At 61.3% G+C, this 16,596-nt stretch overlaps 1 protein-coding gene across 4 annotated transcripts in view; it reads right to left on the reverse strand.

Moving 5' to 3' along the window:
- Nucleotides 1-1,334: 1,334 nt before the first annotated feature.
- ACAN (aggrecan) overlaps nucleotides 1,335-16,596 on the reverse strand; it is a 37,230-nt gene continuing 21,968 nt past the window's right edge. For 3 of the 4 annotated variants that reach the window (XM_055143466.1, XM_055143465.1, XM_055143468.1), the window contains 10 exons: nucleotides 16,132-16,425; nucleotides 15,827-16,036; nucleotides 11,521-14,946; nucleotides 10,066-10,179; nucleotides 5,025-5,138; nucleotides 2,982-3,140; nucleotides 2,819-2,901; nucleotides 2,462-2,606; nucleotides 2,015-2,197; nucleotides 1,335-1,822 (listed from right to left, as the gene is read on the reverse strand). In XM_055143466.1, the coding sequence (XP_054999441.1) occupies nucleotides 1,758-1,822; nucleotides 2,015-2,197; nucleotides 2,462-2,606; nucleotides 2,819-2,901; nucleotides 2,982-3,140; nucleotides 5,025-5,138; nucleotides 10,066-10,179; nucleotides 11,521-14,946; nucleotides 15,827-16,036; nucleotides 16,132-16,425 (4,793 nt within the window). In that variant the 3' untranslated portion in view covers nucleotides 1,335-1,757. The remainder of the gene's footprint in view (nucleotides 1,823-2,014; nucleotides 2,198-2,461; nucleotides 2,607-2,818; nucleotides 2,902-2,981; nucleotides 3,141-5,024; nucleotides 5,139-10,065; nucleotides 10,180-11,520; nucleotides 14,947-15,826; nucleotides 16,037-16,131; nucleotides 16,426-16,596) is intronic. The other variant, XM_055143467.1, reaches the window with a different exon arrangement.

Consider the following 16,596-nt stretch of genomic DNA (forward strand, 5'->3'; position numbering starts at 1 on the left):
CCCACGAGGTTGGGTTCGGGACTGGGGTATCAGGACAGCCCATTCTTTTTTTTATATATATATTTACTTTTTAATTTGTGAATCTCCGTGAGGGTACAGTTACAGATTTACACATTTTCGTGCTTGTGTTTCCCTCACACAATGTTTGAGAACCCATCCCTCCAGCAGTGCCCATTCTCCACCACCAATGAACCCACCCCCTCCCATCCCCCAATCCCATCACCCCCCAACCCCACCTCTGGGGCAGGGCATTCCCTTTTGTTTTCTCTCTCTCCTTTTGGGTATTGTGGTTTGCAATATGGGTGTTGAGTGGCCATCGTGTTCAGTCTAGTCTACTTTCAGCGTGTATCTCCCATCCCGAGCTGGTCCTGGAATCACACTTTATTTGGTGTTCCCTTCTCTATCTGAGCTACCTTTTCTTTTCCCCCAGCATGTGAGGCCAACTTCCAAGCCATGGAGCCAACCTCCTGGTACTTATATCTACTATTCTTGGGTGTTAGTCTGCTACTCTATTATTTTATATTCCATAGATGAGTGCAGGCTTTCTATCTCTTTCTGACTCATTTCACTTAGCGTGATCCATGTTGATCAACTTATATGCAAAGTTCATGACTTCATCTTTTCTAACAGCTGCATAGTATTCTATTGTATAGATGTACCAAAGTTTCTTAACCAGTCATCTGTTCTAGGGCACTCGGTATTTTTCCAGATTCTGGCTATTGTAAACAGTGCTGCGATGAACATAAAAGTGCAGATGTCATTTCGACTATACTTTTGTTTTTGTTTTTTTGCTTTTTGGGTCACACCCAGTGATGCACAGGGGTTACTCCTGGCTCTGCACTCAGGAATTTCTCCTGGAGGTGCTCAGGGGACCATATGGGATGCTGGGAACCGAACCTGGGTTGGCTACGAGCAAGGCAACTGCCCTACCCGCTGTGCTGTCGCTCCAGCCCCTCGACTATACTATTTTGCTTCTCCGGGATATATTCCCAGCAGTGGTATTGCTGGATCAAATGGGAGCTCAATTCCTAATTTTTTGAGAAGCGTCCATATTGTTTTCCAAAAGGGACAGCCCCATTCTGACCTGAGCAGAGGCGTGGGGCCATAGTGGGCAGAGGTGGGCGGGGCTCAGTGTCATGCCCCGTCCCTGTGTCACGTCGTCCCTGCCTGGGTCTTTTCTGGGGACTGCCCCTGTGCTGGGCAGTCGTGGGGGGGCATTCAATCCACTCCCTCTAGCACCCCTACTGGGGGCGCCTTTGCTTCCAGTTTATTTGTGGCCACACTGTGCTGTCCCACTGCCCCGGCCCCTGGCTTCAGTTTTAAACACGAACAGGTCTCTTCCAAGGTCTTTTATTATTCTTATAGTCATCTTCAGTTTTCAAAAATATAAATAGGTGCGTGGAACCCTGAAGCCTGCACGGTCCCGGGGGCGGGAGGGGTGGGAGGGGCCCCGGGGAGGAAGGGACCCACCCAGCCCTGCCCCGGCGCCCTGCGGGGACAGGACACCCACAGCAGCTGTGCGGGGCCGGGGGGGGGGGGGGGGTCACCTCGGTCTCACTCCCCCGACCCTCGGTCCCCGGCGGTCCGCACGGTCCCCGTGTGGCTCAGGACACATCGTCGGCTTTGGCGTTGGGGCGGGTGTGTGGGGGCACGGGCGGCGGCGCTGGCCACGGGGACACGGTGGAGGGGCCTGGCTGGCTCCCTCTCCTGGACAGCGGCTCCCTGAGGGCCAGCGGTCAGCCTGGCGGGCTGCGGGCTCAGTGTCCTGCGGGCCGGTGCCGCCGCGGGCTCCGCTGCCGGCGTCTGCGCTGGTAGGTGGCGGCTGGGGGCGAGCGGGGCCGTGAGCCGGGAGGGGACGCGGCCTCGGGGCCACCTCCGCGGGGCTCCGGCCACGCCTGCGGGGGAAGGCGCGGGCCCCGCCTCTCCCGGGAGTTGGTGGGCAGTGCGGGCAGGGGACCCCCAACCCAGCCACCCGGGACCCCCCAGTCCCGCCCTCCCCGTCCCCCGCGCTCACCGTCCGTGCAGGTGACCCGAGGCTCCTCCCACTGGCCGCTGGGCAGGCAGCGGACGGTGGGCACGTGGCGCTGGACGAAGCCCCGCGCGCACTGGTAACGCTCCACCGCGTTGATCTCGTACCGCGCCTTGGGCCGGCCCAGGGGCCGCGCGTGCTGCACCGCGGGGGGCTGTCCGCAGGCCACTGCGGGGACACGCGGCCTTCAGGGGGCGCCAGGGCACGGGGCGGGGGCAGCGGCCGTGCTTGGGCGGGGGTCCATGAAAGGCTGAGACTCCCCCAGGTCCCTCTCTGGCACAGGGTCACCTGCGGCCTCAAGCCTTCTAGGCCCCGTCTTCACCGTGCCCGTGAGTCACGTGACCACCCCCTGCCACACACACGTGGCCCCGCCCAGTGCCGCCACGTGACCCCCACCAGTGCCGCTCCCGCTGCTTCCCGAGCAGCCCTCACCTGTGCCCTTTTTGCAGGTGAACGGCAGGTGGTAGTTGCAGGGGACGTCATTCCACTCCCCCTTCTCGTGCCAGATCATCACCACGCAGTCCTCGCCGGTAGCGAAGAAGTTGTCAGGCTGGTTGGGCCTCCAGTTCTCATATTGCTGGGGTGGGGGGTGCGGACAAGTTAGGGGACGGGTCCTTGCCCTTAACGGCCAGGGGTCTGCGGCCCCCAGGAAGCAGGCCAAGCCTCCAGGCTGCCTGAGTGGCAGAGGGTGCTGCCCCCGAGATGGGCCCCCAAGTCCAGCCTTGCCGGCTTCTCCATCCTGCCCTGTCCCTGGTCCGCCCCTGCAGGCAGCTGGCGCCCTGGACTCACCAAGGAGTGCCCGTCTGACCAGCGGAAGTCCCCTTCGATGGTGCGGTCATTCAGGCCGATCCACTGGTAGTCCTGGGCGTTGCCTGCAGCGGGGCAGCGTCTGAGGCTGGGGGCTCCCCGACAGGCACTGCACCCCCACCCCTGCACCGTGCCCTGTACTCACTGTTGACGAACTCCTGCTCTTCGGGGGTCACGATGCTGCTGAGATGCGCCGCCTCCTCCCGGCAGCGGCCCTCCGCGTCTGCCCAGCTGGCACGCTCGGGAAAGTGGCGGTAGCAGTGGCCCTGGAACTTGGTCCAGCCTTCCTGGCACAGCTCCTGGTCTGCAACACAGCGCAGGACTTGGCGGGGGCTCGGGGGCCCGCCGGGAAAAGGGAGGCCCGTTTCTCTCCCTGGCCACCTACCCTGCCCCCAGCTTTCTCCCGCTGATGCCTACTCTGGGGGCTTGGCCAGGCCCAGGCCCCAGGGGCTCCCGAGGAGGGGCGGGGGTGTGGGCAGATGGGCACCCTGGCATGTTGTCTTCTGTGGCAGCTGGGAAGGGGCACACACGTCTTGGACACACTTTAGCAACCCAGGGAGTTGGGGGGTTGTCTCTCCAACTCTGCCTTCAGGGGCCTTCTGGGAAGGGGGCCTGCTCGGAACTGCCCTCCTGGTGAGGGGCAGAGAGGATGCGAGGTCTCGCCTCCAGGTGCCCAGGAGACCCGGGGCTGTCAAAGGGGTGGGGGCCACCTATGCTTTTAGGGGGAGACAGAGGTGGACAGAGGTGCCCTATGAGGTCACTTTTTTTCCTTGTATGGGAGGGGGGGGCCACACCCAGCGGTGCTCAGGGCTTACTCCTGGCTCCGTGCTCAGGGATCACTCCTGGGGGAAGGCGCGGCGGACCCTATGGGGTGCCAGGGATAGAACCCGGGTCAACTGCATGCAAGGCAAGAGCCCTGTCCACTGTCCACTGTCCTATAGCTCTGGCCCATGCTTGTGGGTCACTTCTTGGTCACTGCAGGACCTGAGCATTGTTATGCAGCTGGAGAGGGGATCAGGCCATGCTGGGTGGCAGTCTGCAGAAACAGCCAGAGAATTCTAGAAGGCCGGAAGCAACAGCTGCCCAAGGCCTGGAGGACATTACCAGGACTCAGGGCGGGAATGAGGGGGCCCCCGGCACCGTCTGTTCCTCAGGCGCGCCCGCCTCCCAGCCTGGCACCACCTTCCCTGTCCAGTGCCAAGGGGCTTTCCAGACACCGGCCTGCATATTGGCATCCCTGTCCACACCCTCTGTCTGCAACCCTGCCACCAGACACTTATTCTTGGGGCCTGAGGCTGCAGGAGGGGAGGGTGCTCCGGGGTGACCCTCGCCTGGGCTGGGCCTGGGAGGAGCACGCCACCGCCAGAGCCCCCTGCCCACGTGGCACCCAGGGAGGCTTCATAGGTGTTTCCATTGTTTTCTGGAGGTTTCTGGCATGTCCTGCTGGCGTGTTTCCAGAGCATGGTTTTGTCTGGGGGGGGGTGTCCTACTCGGTGGTGCCCAGGGATCATGCCTGGCGGCGCTTGGGAGCATATAGGTGCCGGGGGCTGAATGGGGTGGGCAGCATGCGAGGCAAGCGCCTGACCCGCTGCCTGCCCCCCGCACCCCAGGCCGGAGCTCGGCCCAGGCACAGAAGCGGAACAAACTCAGCTCCGGCTTGCCCAGCTGGGCACCCCGCTCTCCCTGGCCTGCCTGGCTGCCCGGCCCAGGAAGGGATGAAGGGAGCCAGGAATGGTGGTTGCCGGCGGTCCGCTGGTGAGGAGCAGGGGGCATGCGGGGGTCCTGCTGGAGCATGCGGGGCGCCTGGGGCCCTCAGGAAGGAGCATACAGCCCCGCGCTGGCCCCGTCCAGAGCCGGCGCTCCCCCTTGCTCCTTCCAGGAAGACAGACACAGTGCTCAGCTCCATCCTTCCCGTTCCTGTGCTCCGGGAGTCTCACATGCAAAGCCGGTGCCCACTGCCCCTGCACCCACTGTGGGCCTGGGAGAAGCACCAGCAGAAGGTGCTTTCAAGACACCCCCGAATCTCCTGGTCCCAGCGCCCCTACCCCCCCACCCCCAATCCCCGCAGAGGACAGGTGTGGAGGGGATGCAGCCCTAGGGAGCGGCCGGCCTGGAAGCTGGGTTAGCAGGAGGGGGGAGGGGCGCTGCAGTCAGCGACGTTAGCTGAAGCCTCGCCGAGCCGGCCTACCGGTCTCGCACAGGTCGCCTCGGTAGCTGGGAAGGCACAAGCATGTAACAGCGGCAGCCCCGTCCACGCAGGTGCCTCCGTTCCGACAAGGGCTTGAGAAGCACTCGTCAATGTCTGCAAGAAACCAAGGGCCCCCGTTAGCACCCCGTGGGCCCCTGGCAGCAGTGCTGCTTGCTCAGGATCCTGTGCGTCACCACCAAGGTCCCCCGAGGATGTGCCGGAGCGGGTCCCGGAGTCAGAGCCGCAAGCTGTTTTTCTGCTGCTGGGAGTAGCTTCTGGCTGGCCGGGTGGCGCTCACGCTCGGCCATTGGCCCTGGGAAGCGAAGGCCCCCAGGCTCGAAGAGGGCAAGTCCTCTCACGCCCAGGGGAGGACGCATACCGGGTGCTTGACACTCGCCCCTGTTCTTGTCCTGCTGCCTCCTTTGTCTCCCCTAAATCCCTTCCGGAGCCTCCTGCAAAGCAGCCTTAGCCTCTGTGTCTGTCTCCGGGAGGGGCGGAGGGGCAGGGCGTGCCCCCCCTTCTGGAGGGCCTCCCGCGGCTGAGGCTGGAGAATCATCCCTCCAGCTCTTACTCCACTCCAGGCTTCACTTTCTCCTGTCCTGGTCTTCTGCAAATTTCTTTGGGGTGGGTGTGGGTGGGCACTCAGCCGGGGAGCGCCAGTGCTCCTCCCCCTGCATCCACGGGCCCCTGGAGATGAGAATGCTCTTTCGGGGGAGCAGTCTCCCGCACCACCCTCTGTGTCTGTCGTCGAAGCATCTCCCGGCTCGTCTGGAGAACTCAGTTCAGCACTGTGGCAGCGAGTGTGGCATGCAGAGAGTGGGGCTCATCCATCCCCGGGACCCCTAATGTGTGACGGTGCTCCCCACATGCACTGCGTCCTCTGACTTGGCCACACAGGCAGGAACACTCTCTTCTTCTTCTCTCTCTTTTTTCTTTTTGCTTCACACCTGGTGGTGCTCAGGAATCACTCCTGGTGGTGCTTGGGGCCTGATGGAATGCCGGGGATCGAACCCAGGTTGGCCGTGTGTGAGGCCAGCGCTGTCCCCTGAAGCGCTTAGTCCTTGTCACAAGTGCAGGCACAGGCGTCTCCAGGAGCAGACCTGGGCATGCCGTGGGGGACGGTTCTGGACCTCCCAGCCTTTCTGCCCAGCGGCGTCTGGGGCTCACCCGCAGGTATTAGAAACCGACGGTTCCCAGCTGGGAGCAGTCACGAGCGAGACCCTGATGCATGGGGGTGCCGAGGGGCGCCCGGGCATGCACTCGGGATTCCGGGCACAGGCCCCGGTTCCCAGCAGCAGCGGGCGCAGCGGGGAAGCTGGGCGGGGCCTCCTGCAGAGGACAGCTCCGTGTGGAGTCACTGCGGGTGCTGAAGCAGCTTCATGGGGGCACAGGCCAGGAGGGGCCCCAGAGGCGGCCAAGGAGAGGCTGGCCGGGGGGTGGGGCCACGGCGGGAAGGGAGAAAGAAGAGGGTGGCTGGGAGCTCTCAGAATCTTCTGGAACATGACACACTCTCAGAATCTTCTGGAACATGACACCCCCCCCCCCGGTATTGCTTTTTGGGTGCCAATGTGATCTTTGCTCGGGGCTCTCAGTGGGGACCCAGGGCAGGAGGGTGGCTCTCCTGGGAATGACTGAGAGGCATTCGTGGCTGACACTTGGGGGCTGCCCAGGGCAAGGTGGTGAGGGACACCCCAAGTTCGTCCAGCCTGGTCTGTGCAGCGGCTGCCCTGGACCTCACTGTCATTGTTTCCAGGGCTGGGGACGGGCCCGAGAGCCTCAGTGAGCACGGCTGCACCCTTAAGCCGCATCTCCAGCCCTGGGTGGAAATTTCTGCCAAAGGCAAAAAGCCCCGACAATTGCTTTCTCAGTTTTTGGTTTTGGGGCCACACCTGGTGATGCTCAGGGCTGACTCCTGGCTCTGTGCTCAGGGATCACAGCTGGCGGGCTCAGGGGACCCTATTGGGTGCTCTGTGGAAGGCCAGTGCTCCCCCGCTAGACTATCTCAATGGCCTCTAACTGCTTCCTTGAGAGGGGGAGTCTAGGGACTCCTCTGGGGGATTCTTGGATGTCCAGGTTGGTTCCATGCAGGGTCCCAAAGACGTGGTGTTGCTCGGGACCTGGGGCCCCAGGGCCACTAGGCACCCACGGGGTGCACCCCGTGATTCTGGGGGACCCGGGGGGCTGGGAACTGAACCAGGCTCTGCTGCATGCCAAACAGGCACCTCCCTTTCTCTGCTGACTCCTGCACTAGCTCTCCAACCCCCAGAGACGACGGCAGAGGGTGTGCCAGGCAGGTGTGCTGGGACACACTTGGGGGCAGCCTTTGGGGGACAGGCCCTTCTGCCAGCTCCAATGCAAGACTAGGATGAATAGCATAACGTGGGAAAGTTCTCACATGCACATGAATCGGGGAGTCTTGTTTGGGGGCCACACTGAGCAGTGCTCAGGGCTCTTTCCTGGTGGGGCCTGGGGGTGGTGTTGAGTGGGGGCGTGCACCCGACTGCAAACCTCAGGACAGCCCCAACCACAGGCCCGTGCGTGGGTGTAAGCGGGAAAGCAGCTGGTGGCCACCTAGTCACGCCTGCTGGCCATGGGACGCAAACAGGACAGGAGTTGGCCGCGGGCTGGGCTTAGGTGCTTTAGATACACAATCATCCGATGTCTTCACGACTAGATGGGAAGAGCTGGTGGTTGCGGACGTTTCTGAGTCGCCAGTATAATAAGTTCCTGATCTCTTGGGTGTGTGTGTGTGTGTGTGTGTGTGTGTGTGTGTGTGTGTGTGTGGTGGGGGAGGGAAGTTGGGCCCTACCCTGCTGAGGTCAGGGGACTACATAGGAATTAAACCAGAGTCAGCTGCATCCATGGCAAGAGCCTGACCTCTGGGCATTTAACAGCCTGGACGTGGCTCTGGGTTCCAGGATGAGACGGCAGGGGCTGGCCCTGTCCTGGGAGCCCTGATGGCCCCTTACACCTTCCGTCTCTCAAGTCTTTCCTGTTCAATGGGGCTTGGATGGGGTGGGGGGACTTTTATTAGCGGCCCCCAGACACTATGTTCTGAGATCAGGCCTCCCTCCCAAGGCTGGCCTTGCCCCAGCTGCGCCGTGGAGCCTTCGGAAAATTGTTTTTCAGTGCTTGGGGCTAAATCTGGTAGTGTTTGGGGGCTTGTCCTGGCAGAGTGTTTGGGGGTCACTCCCAGCAGTGTTGGGGGGCCTCATGGGGCCCGGGACAAAGCTGGGCCTCCAGCATACAGTGCTGCGCTCAGCCCCAGCTGCGTCTCTCGGCCCCATCACCTGCGAGCCTCCCTCACGGCGCCCCCTAGTGCCAGGACCATGTCTGTCAGGGTGGGGTGGGGCCCGGCCGAGAATCACTCTCCCTTTGACCCTACCTGCAAACTCAGTTGAACGGCTGTGGAGGGGGTGTCGGAGACCCTCTCAGACCCCACGCCGTGGCCCTTCTCTCCCACATCCCCCAGTTTGATTCTGACTCTGAGGTCCCCCCCAGCCTCTCTGTCCTATGGGGACCCTCCGAGAGAGACTCCAGGCCTGGTGGGCCCCTCCATGGTCTCAGGCCAGTCAGGGACCTTAGATGGGGACAGGCTCGCTGCCAGGATGGGGGCGGTGAAAAGGCCCTGTGGGAACAGATTCGAGGGAGGAAGAGCCGTGTGGGGCCTGCGTTAGGGCTGCCGTGCTTGGGTGCAGGGGAGGGTGGGGGTCTGCTGATCTGCCAGGTCAGGGCCACTGGTCCTTTGCCCTCCACCAAGCCGGGAACACCCCTCCACACACACCCCTGGAGGACGGACTGTGCGGGCCTTCCCAAGTTCACCAGGACACTGGACCCAGGGCTAAAGCTGTCCCCCTCCCCAGTGGCTATGGACTCTGAGCCCCGACCAGCTGGACAGAGCCCCTGAGATTTCTCTCCTAGGAGGAGGCGGCCCCCCTGTGCTCTGGGAAGGGTCAGGAATCAGGAGGAGGAGGGTGGGGGGGCAGGGGCCACAGCCCCAGGGATCACCAAGGCCCTGGCAGAACTTTCCCTGCAGCCAGCAGGAGGACCAGCACCTCCAGCCTGGTGTGGCCACAGAGATCCAGGTGGGACCCTCCCAGAGGAGACAGCATGGCTGGTGGCCCCCCATTGGGCGTGTGGTTACATGGGGACATCAGATGTGACCTGATGTCAATGACAGGGACAGACATGGTCACAGCCCTTCTGGAGGGGTGAAAAGGTGGGCACAGATACCGAGCACCACTATCTGAGGTGTGCATGTGTGTATGTGTGTGTGCACATGTGCATGTATGTGCATTAGTGTGCTTGTGTGTGTACGTGTATAAATGTGCATATGTGCACATGTGTATATGCACGTGCATATGCCTGCACAGTATGTATAATGTGTTCATGCATATATGTGTGCATGTGTGTGCATGAGTGTATGTGTGTATGTGCATGCATGTGTGTATGTGTGAGTGTGTTACGTGTGCATGTGTATGTGTGTGCATGTTTGTGTATGTGTGTGTCTGTATGTGTATGTGTGTGCATGTGTGTATGTGTACATGTGTGTGCATGTATGTACGTATGTGAGACCTCTCCCAAAGCATCGTGATGGTGACTGGGCTGGGGAAAGAGCCTTTTCCGGAGACCCTGCTCTGATCCCGAAACCTGGAGCCCAGAGACCACGTGGGGCAGGGGAGGCGGGCCCTGGCACAGACAGTACCCCCTCGCAGGTTTGGGGGCTCTGGTATTGGACGGTCCCCGGGACATCCCCATCATACAGCCCGGGCTGAGCCAGGGAGAGGTGATGGGGTCCGGGTGGCACCACCTGCCAGTAGCCCCCACTGACTCACTTCCCCCAGGCATACAGGGGGCCAGGGACGTAGGGGTGGGCCTGGGGTTTCTGCTTCGGGTTGCGAGGCCCCTCCGGGGAGTTGGGGTCAGGAGTGGCTGAACCCCCACCCACCCAACCCTGTTTTCAGGCCACACAGGGCTCACACTCAGCTCTTGAACACCTGCCACCCCCTCCTCCCCGATGCCCGGTGACCGAGGGCCTTACCTATGTCGCAGTGCTCACCGGCGTGACCAGCGGGGCACAGGCACACGGCACCGTCCTCTGTCTCCTGGCAGGTCCCAGCGCCACAGCGGGCCTCAGCACAGGACCTGGGGAGGACTGCACGGCGAGAGGTCAGCGTCCCCCAGAGAGCCAAGAGGGTCGCACTGGGGTCAGCATTCAGGGGCCCCTAGACACCTGGGCCTATGGGGGCTCCATGATGGGGAAAAGACTCGGTATCCCAAGATATGACAGCAGAGGGATGGCAGCCCTGTTCCTTTGCCCCCACAGTCAGGGCCCGCCCTAGTGACACCAGGCTCTGTGCTCAGGGCTGACTCCTGGCTCAGTGCTCAGGGCTGACTCCTGGCTCTGTGCTCAGGGCTGACTCCTGGTTCTGTGCTCGGGGCTGACTCCTGGCTCTGTGCTCAGGGCTCACTCCTGCCTCTGTGCTCAGGGATGACTCCTAGTTATGTGCTCAGGGATCACTCCTGGTACTGCATTCAGGGCTCACTCCCGGCTCTGTGCTCGGGGCTCACTTCTAGCTCTGTGTTCTGGGCTGACTCCTGGGTCTGTGTTCTGGGCTCATTCCTTGCTCTGTGCTTGCGGATCACTCCTGGTAGGGCTCGTGGATCATGCATTTCCTTGGGCTTTGGCGGTAACTTGAGAGAGAACAACTCCTTGTACTCTTTCCAAAGTCAGTTGCCAGCCAAATCCTTGCATTGTTATGTATTTTTTTATAGGGATTTGAAAATTTTTTTGGCCATACCTAGTGGTTCTTGGGGCTTACCTCTTTCTAGCTCTGGGCTCAGGGATCACTCCTAGGTGACCCTGTGTGGTGGAGGAATTGTGCCTGGGTCAAGGCAAGTGCCCTCCCTACAGTACTATCTCTCTGGTCCTCATTGCATGCATTCTTCCCTTTAATCCTCCCTGGGACCTTACTTTTTTTTTTTCTTTTTTTCTTTTTTTGGGTCACACCCGGCGATGCACAGGGGTTACTCCTGGCTCTGCACTCTCAGGAACCATCCCTGTCCGTGCTCGGGACCATATGGGATGCTGGGAATCGAACCCGGGTCGGCCTCGTGCAAGGCAAATGCCCTACCCGCTGTACTATCGCTCCAGCCCCTGGGACCTTACGTTTTATTTATTTTTATATTTGGGGCCATACCCAGTGATGCTCAGGGGTTCCTCCTGGCTCTGCACACAGGAGTTACTCCTGGCGGTGCTCAAGGGACCCTATGGGATGTTGGGGATTGAACCCGGGCTGACCACGTGCCAGGCAAGAGCCCTCTTGCTGACCTGTCGCTCCAGCCTGGACCTTTGCATTATATCGACAAGACACAAGAAATTTCTTTGGAGCTGCACAGAATCTGTGGGGGCCTCAGACCCTTGAATTACACTGTCTGCCCCCGGCCCCCAAGTTGGAAATACCCAAACACCTTCCCAGAGAAATGGCAGAAGTACCTGCAGAGGAGTCTTCCGCCTCTTCAGTGTCTTCCGGGACGCTGGACACGTCATCTGTCGGGAGGCTGGCAGCGGTGGCTGTTTGGGCATCTTCTCCCGAGTGCAATGGGCTGGACGCCTCGGTTTCCACCAGAGCCTCAGCAGGCGGCTGGGTCTCCTGGGTCCACTCAGAATCAGGGACTTGTGTGGCAATGATGATGTCCAGGCCGGAGCTGCTGCCCTCCGGCCTATCTCCAGAAGCCGGGGGTGGGGCCAGAGTCCAGCCCGATGCATCATGGGTGCTCACGTAGGTGGCATCAGTGGGCTCTGCCGTTTCTCCACTTAGCTCTGGGATGGCTGAGTCCTCCCACGCTGTCCCCGGGAAGGACAAGGGCCCTTGACTCAGGTCAGGGGAACCTGAGGCTCCTCCGCTGGCCTCAGGGGTGGCCGACACCCCCATTTCGGGTGAGGGGTAAACAGATGTTTCTTTGCTGAACTCTGGCACCTCCGAGGTTTCCCTCTTGGACCCTGGGACACTCCCGCTTGTGTCCCCAGACCCTGATACGTCCCCACTGGACTCCGGCACCTGGGGGAAGTGCGCTTCTGGGGGCCGTTGGCCCAGTTCCTGCAGAATTGTGGGGCTCGTGACTCCCTCCAGGACTTCCGGGAGCCCTGAGGGGTCCCCGCTGGCGCCTGTGGCTGCAGAGCCGTCCCCGCTGATGTCAGCGGTGGTGCTGGGAAGATCTCCACTGAAAGGTGGGGAGCTTGGAGGGGTTCCGCTGGGCTCCGCCGGCCCAGACGGGAGTCCGCTAAGGTCCCCGAGACCCGAAGGGACCCTGCTGAGTTCCCAGACGCCTGAAGGTCCTTCTGCCTCCTGGGCGGTGGGAGCTGGGGTTCCAGACTCCACCAAAGTCCTGTCCACCAGTGAGACCATGGGGAGGCCAGAGGTACCCCCACTCCCGGCCTCTGCTCCCGAAGCGTCTCCGCTCGCCTCCACCTCACTGCTTGGCAGCCCTCGGAGGTCTGTGGGCCGCGGGCTCAGCTCCCAGGACTCTGCAGCTCCGGCCACGTGGCCGCTGGCATCCACCGTGCCAGAGGCACTTGCGAGCTCGGTCTCCCCAGAAGGAAGGCCGCTGAGCTCCACAGACCCCAAGCCTTCCTCTCCCTTAAACGGGGTCGGGGTCACTTCCACCAAATGGGTGTCCACAAAGGTGATGTCCCCACTGCCACTTGTCACCCCGGAGGGGGTCCCATGGAGCTCTGGCCACCCTGAGGGCTGCCCGCTGACATTGTGGACCCCTAATTCTCCTTCACTCACCCCGGTCTCACTGAATGGTTGACCACTGCCCACCAGAATGCCAGAAGCTTCTCCGCTGATGTCTGGTTGTCCTGAGGACAGTCCACTGAGGTCAGGCATCCCGGATGTTTCCCCGGGGAACCCCGATATCCGCCCGCTGGTGTCAGGAGCGCTGGGGGCCTGGCTGGTGGGTTTGACCCCTGAAGAGAATCCACTGGCCGCCCCGCTGATGTCCAGCTCGCTGCCCCAGGGCAGTCCAGAGACTTCACCGGCACCGCTGATGCCCATGCCCCCCCGCCCCTCCAGTTCCCCCGTGGTGGTGACCGTGAGAACCTCCACCAGCGTGGTGTCCACCAGGGAGACTGTGGGGAGGCTTGAGGGCAGCCCACTGAAGTCAGGCAGGCCGGAGGAAGGGCCACTCCCAAGGTCCACCCCGGAATACTCACCAAGTCCTGAGGGAAGGCCGCTGGCTTCCGGTGCGAGTCCACTGCCCGGGACTACAGAGGGCAGCCCACCGAGGTCCCAGGCTCCAGAAGCAGAGCCTCCAAAGTCCCCCTTCCCGGGGGCTGAGCCGCTGAGGCCCTCAAGCCCAGAACCAGAAGTTTCTAGACTTTCCCTTCCAGAAGGAAGGGCCCCAAAGTCACCCTCTCCAGAGGCAGAAGCTTCTGGAACTCCAGAAAGCACTCCAGTGAATACCCCTCTGCCAGAGGCAGAAGCTTCTAGATCTTCTCCAGAAGGAGTTCCAGTGAACTCTCCTCCAGAGGCAGAAGCTTCTGGAACTTCTCCAGAACTAATTCCACTGAGCTCCTTTCCCCCAGAGGCAGAAATTTCTGGAACTTCTCCAGAAGGAACACCACTGAACTCCTGTCCTCCAGAGGCAGAAACTTCTGGAGCTTGTCCGGAAAGAATACCAGTGAATTCCCCTTCTCCAGAGGCAGAAGCTTCTGGAACTTCTCCAGAACTAATTCCACTGAGCTCCTTTCCCCCAGAGGCAGAAAATTCTGGAACTTCTCCAGAAGGAACACCACTGAACTCCTGTCCTCCAGAGGCAGAAACTTCTGGAGCTTGTCCAGGAAGAATTCCAGTGAACTCCCCTTCTCCAGAGGCAGAAACTTCTGGAACTTCTCCAGAAGGAATACCGCTGAGCTCCTGTCCCCCAGAGGCAGAAATTTCTGGAACTTGTCCAGAAGGAACACCACTGAACTCCTGTCCTCCAGAGGCAGAAACTTCTGGAACTTGTCCAGGAAGAATTCCAGTGAACTCCCCTTCTCCAGAGGCAGAAACTTCTGGAACTTCTCCAGAAGGAACACCGCTGACCTCCTGTCCTCCAGAGGCAGAAACTTCTGGAACTTGTCCAGAAGGAACACCACCAAACTCTCCTTCTCCAGAGGCAGAAACTTCTGGACCTTTTCCAGAAGGAATACCACCAAACTCTCCTTCTCCAGAGGCAGAAACTTCTGGACCTTCTCCAGAAGGAACACCACCAAACTCTCCTTCTCCAGAGGCAGAAACTTCTGGACCTTCTCCAGAAGGAACACCACCAAACTCTCCTTCTCCAGAGGCAGAAACTTCTGGAACTTGTCCAGAAGGAACACCACCAAACTCTCTTTCTCCAGAGGCAGAAACTTCTGGAACTTGTCCAGAAGGAACACCACCAAACTCTCTTTCTCCAGAGGCAGAAACTTCTGGAACTTGTCCAGAAGGAACACCACCAAACTCTCTTTCTCCAGAGGCAGAAACTTCTGGACCTTCTCCAGAAGCAAGTCCACTGAGCTCCTCACCACCAGAGGCCGGGCCCTCGGGTTCCTGGCCTCCTGGTGGAAGCTTTCCAACTTCAGGGATGTTGGCGCCCACAATTCTGTCTCCATCCCCAGAGGCTGACCCACTCTCTTCGGGCAGGCCTAAGCCCAGATCAGGGCGGGCAGTGGAGTCCAGGTCTTCTGAGGGCTGCCCGCTGGCCTGCAGGTGGCCGGAAGCATCTCCACTGCCCGAGAGGTCCCCAGATGTCTCCTCAGCACCCGGCAGCTGGGTCCCGCGGGGCTGCAGTGGGGAGAGTGTGGACGGCTCCTCCGAGGCCCCGGGCAACACAAAGGGCCCTTCTGTGCCTTCCTCTGTGGCTGTGTCCGTGGGAGGCCACGTGGGAGGGGGCCCTGCAGGGAAGGGGAGAGGTGGGTGTGGCTTTAACAGCTGCCCCAGAGGCCCCCCCAGACCAGCCACAGTGCAGGAAGTGGGGGGCTGAACTTCGGGAGATTCGGGGTGCCATGGGACTTGGGGCCTGGCCCACTCAGTCTCCTTTAGCTCCTCCACAGCCTCTTCTCGGTGGGGTGGCCGGGGAGGGGGTGTCCTGTCCCCTTTCAGCATAGGCTTGAAAGAAAGTCCATTTGGGGGGACGCCCTGGCTCGGGAGCAGGAGGGCTGAACCTCGGATTTGGGCGAGGAAGTCCCCACCTGGGCTCAGCTGCCCGCCCCTGCCCGCCTCACCCCTCACACTCTCACTTCTGGAGCCCTGGCCGCAGGCTAAGAAAGTGAGAGGGGGCAGCCCTGCCCTCCAAAGGAGCTCCCAGAAGTTTCTTTTTCTCCTTTTCTTTTTTTTTTTTCTTTTCAGGACATACTCAGCTCAGGGGCTCCCCTGGTTCTGCACTCAGGAGTCACTCCTGGAGCTGCTCAGGGGACCCTATGGGGTGTCGGGGATTGAACCTGGGTTGGCTGCGTGCAAGGCAAACACCCAACCCGCTGTCCTATCACTGTGGGCCCTCTTTTTTGGTTTATTTCTTTTTTTGTTTTTGGGCCACACCCGGTGCTGCTCAGGACTTACGTCTGCCTTTGTGCTCAGGGATCACTCCTGGCAGTGCTCTGGGGACCATATGGGGTGGAAGGGGTTGAACCCAGGTCATCCGTGTACATGGCAAGTGCCCACCCTGCTGTCCTATCACCCCCCCCTCAACTTCCAGAAGTTTCTTTCCTGCAGATTTAACAGTCGTCCTCCCTGGGGCTGGGCCCCAGACCCCTGCAGAGGACGGCTGGCACTGACCTGGCAGTGGGGACTGGCCGGTGGGGGTGTGCTCGGGCACCCACTCCGTCTGGTTCTCAGGCTCTGTGAAGTCGGGGGTGATGGTCGTCTCCTCCCCCAGGGGGCCGGCGGCCACTCCGGGGGCCACTTGGGTCACCATCAGGTCCTCTTCAACCGAGGACAGTGTGGGGGTGTCCCTGTCTTCTCCGGGAGATGGCGCTGCAGATGTACCTGGGGGAGCAGGGTGTGAGGGTCCCTGTGGGGTGGGGGGCAGGGGGGACAGAGCCCCTGTCCCTGTCAGAAGGGGGCTGGCGGGGCACTCGTACCTCGGAAGCAGAAGGCGTGGTGTCGAGACAGGGGGTCCGGGAGGCCTGTCTGATTCTGGTAGAGCGAGACCGTCCTCACGCCGGGCTTGTCCCCACCGCAGGCGGGCCGTGGGGTCACGATGGGGTACCGGAGGCTGCCGTCGGCCAGCCAGCCCGCGTAGCACTTGTCCAGGCCTCGGCTCCAGGCGGCGTAGAGCTGGCCCGTGGACGCCAGGGTGGCATTGTGGCTGGCGCAGGCGGCCAGGGCTTCCTGGAAGGTGAACTGCTCCGTGCGGGTGATGAAGAAAACCTCCCCTGGGGACAGAGCGGGCACACGTGAGCCCTCACACGCCTCGACCCGACCCGCAGGGACCCTGGGCCCCGCCTTCCTCTCGCTGTTCAGCTTCCAGGCACTAGGAGGGCTCCCCAAGAATCACAGTGAGGACAGGGGACGATCCAGCCTTTGTCTCCCCCCACTGGAGGTGC

Source organism: Sorex araneus, chromosome 6 (genome assembly GCF_027595985.1).
Source record: "Sorex araneus isolate mSorAra2 chromosome 6, mSorAra2.pri, whole genome shotgun sequence".
NCBI lineage: Eukaryota > Metazoa > Chordata > Mammalia > Eulipotyphla > Soricidae > Sorex > Sorex araneus.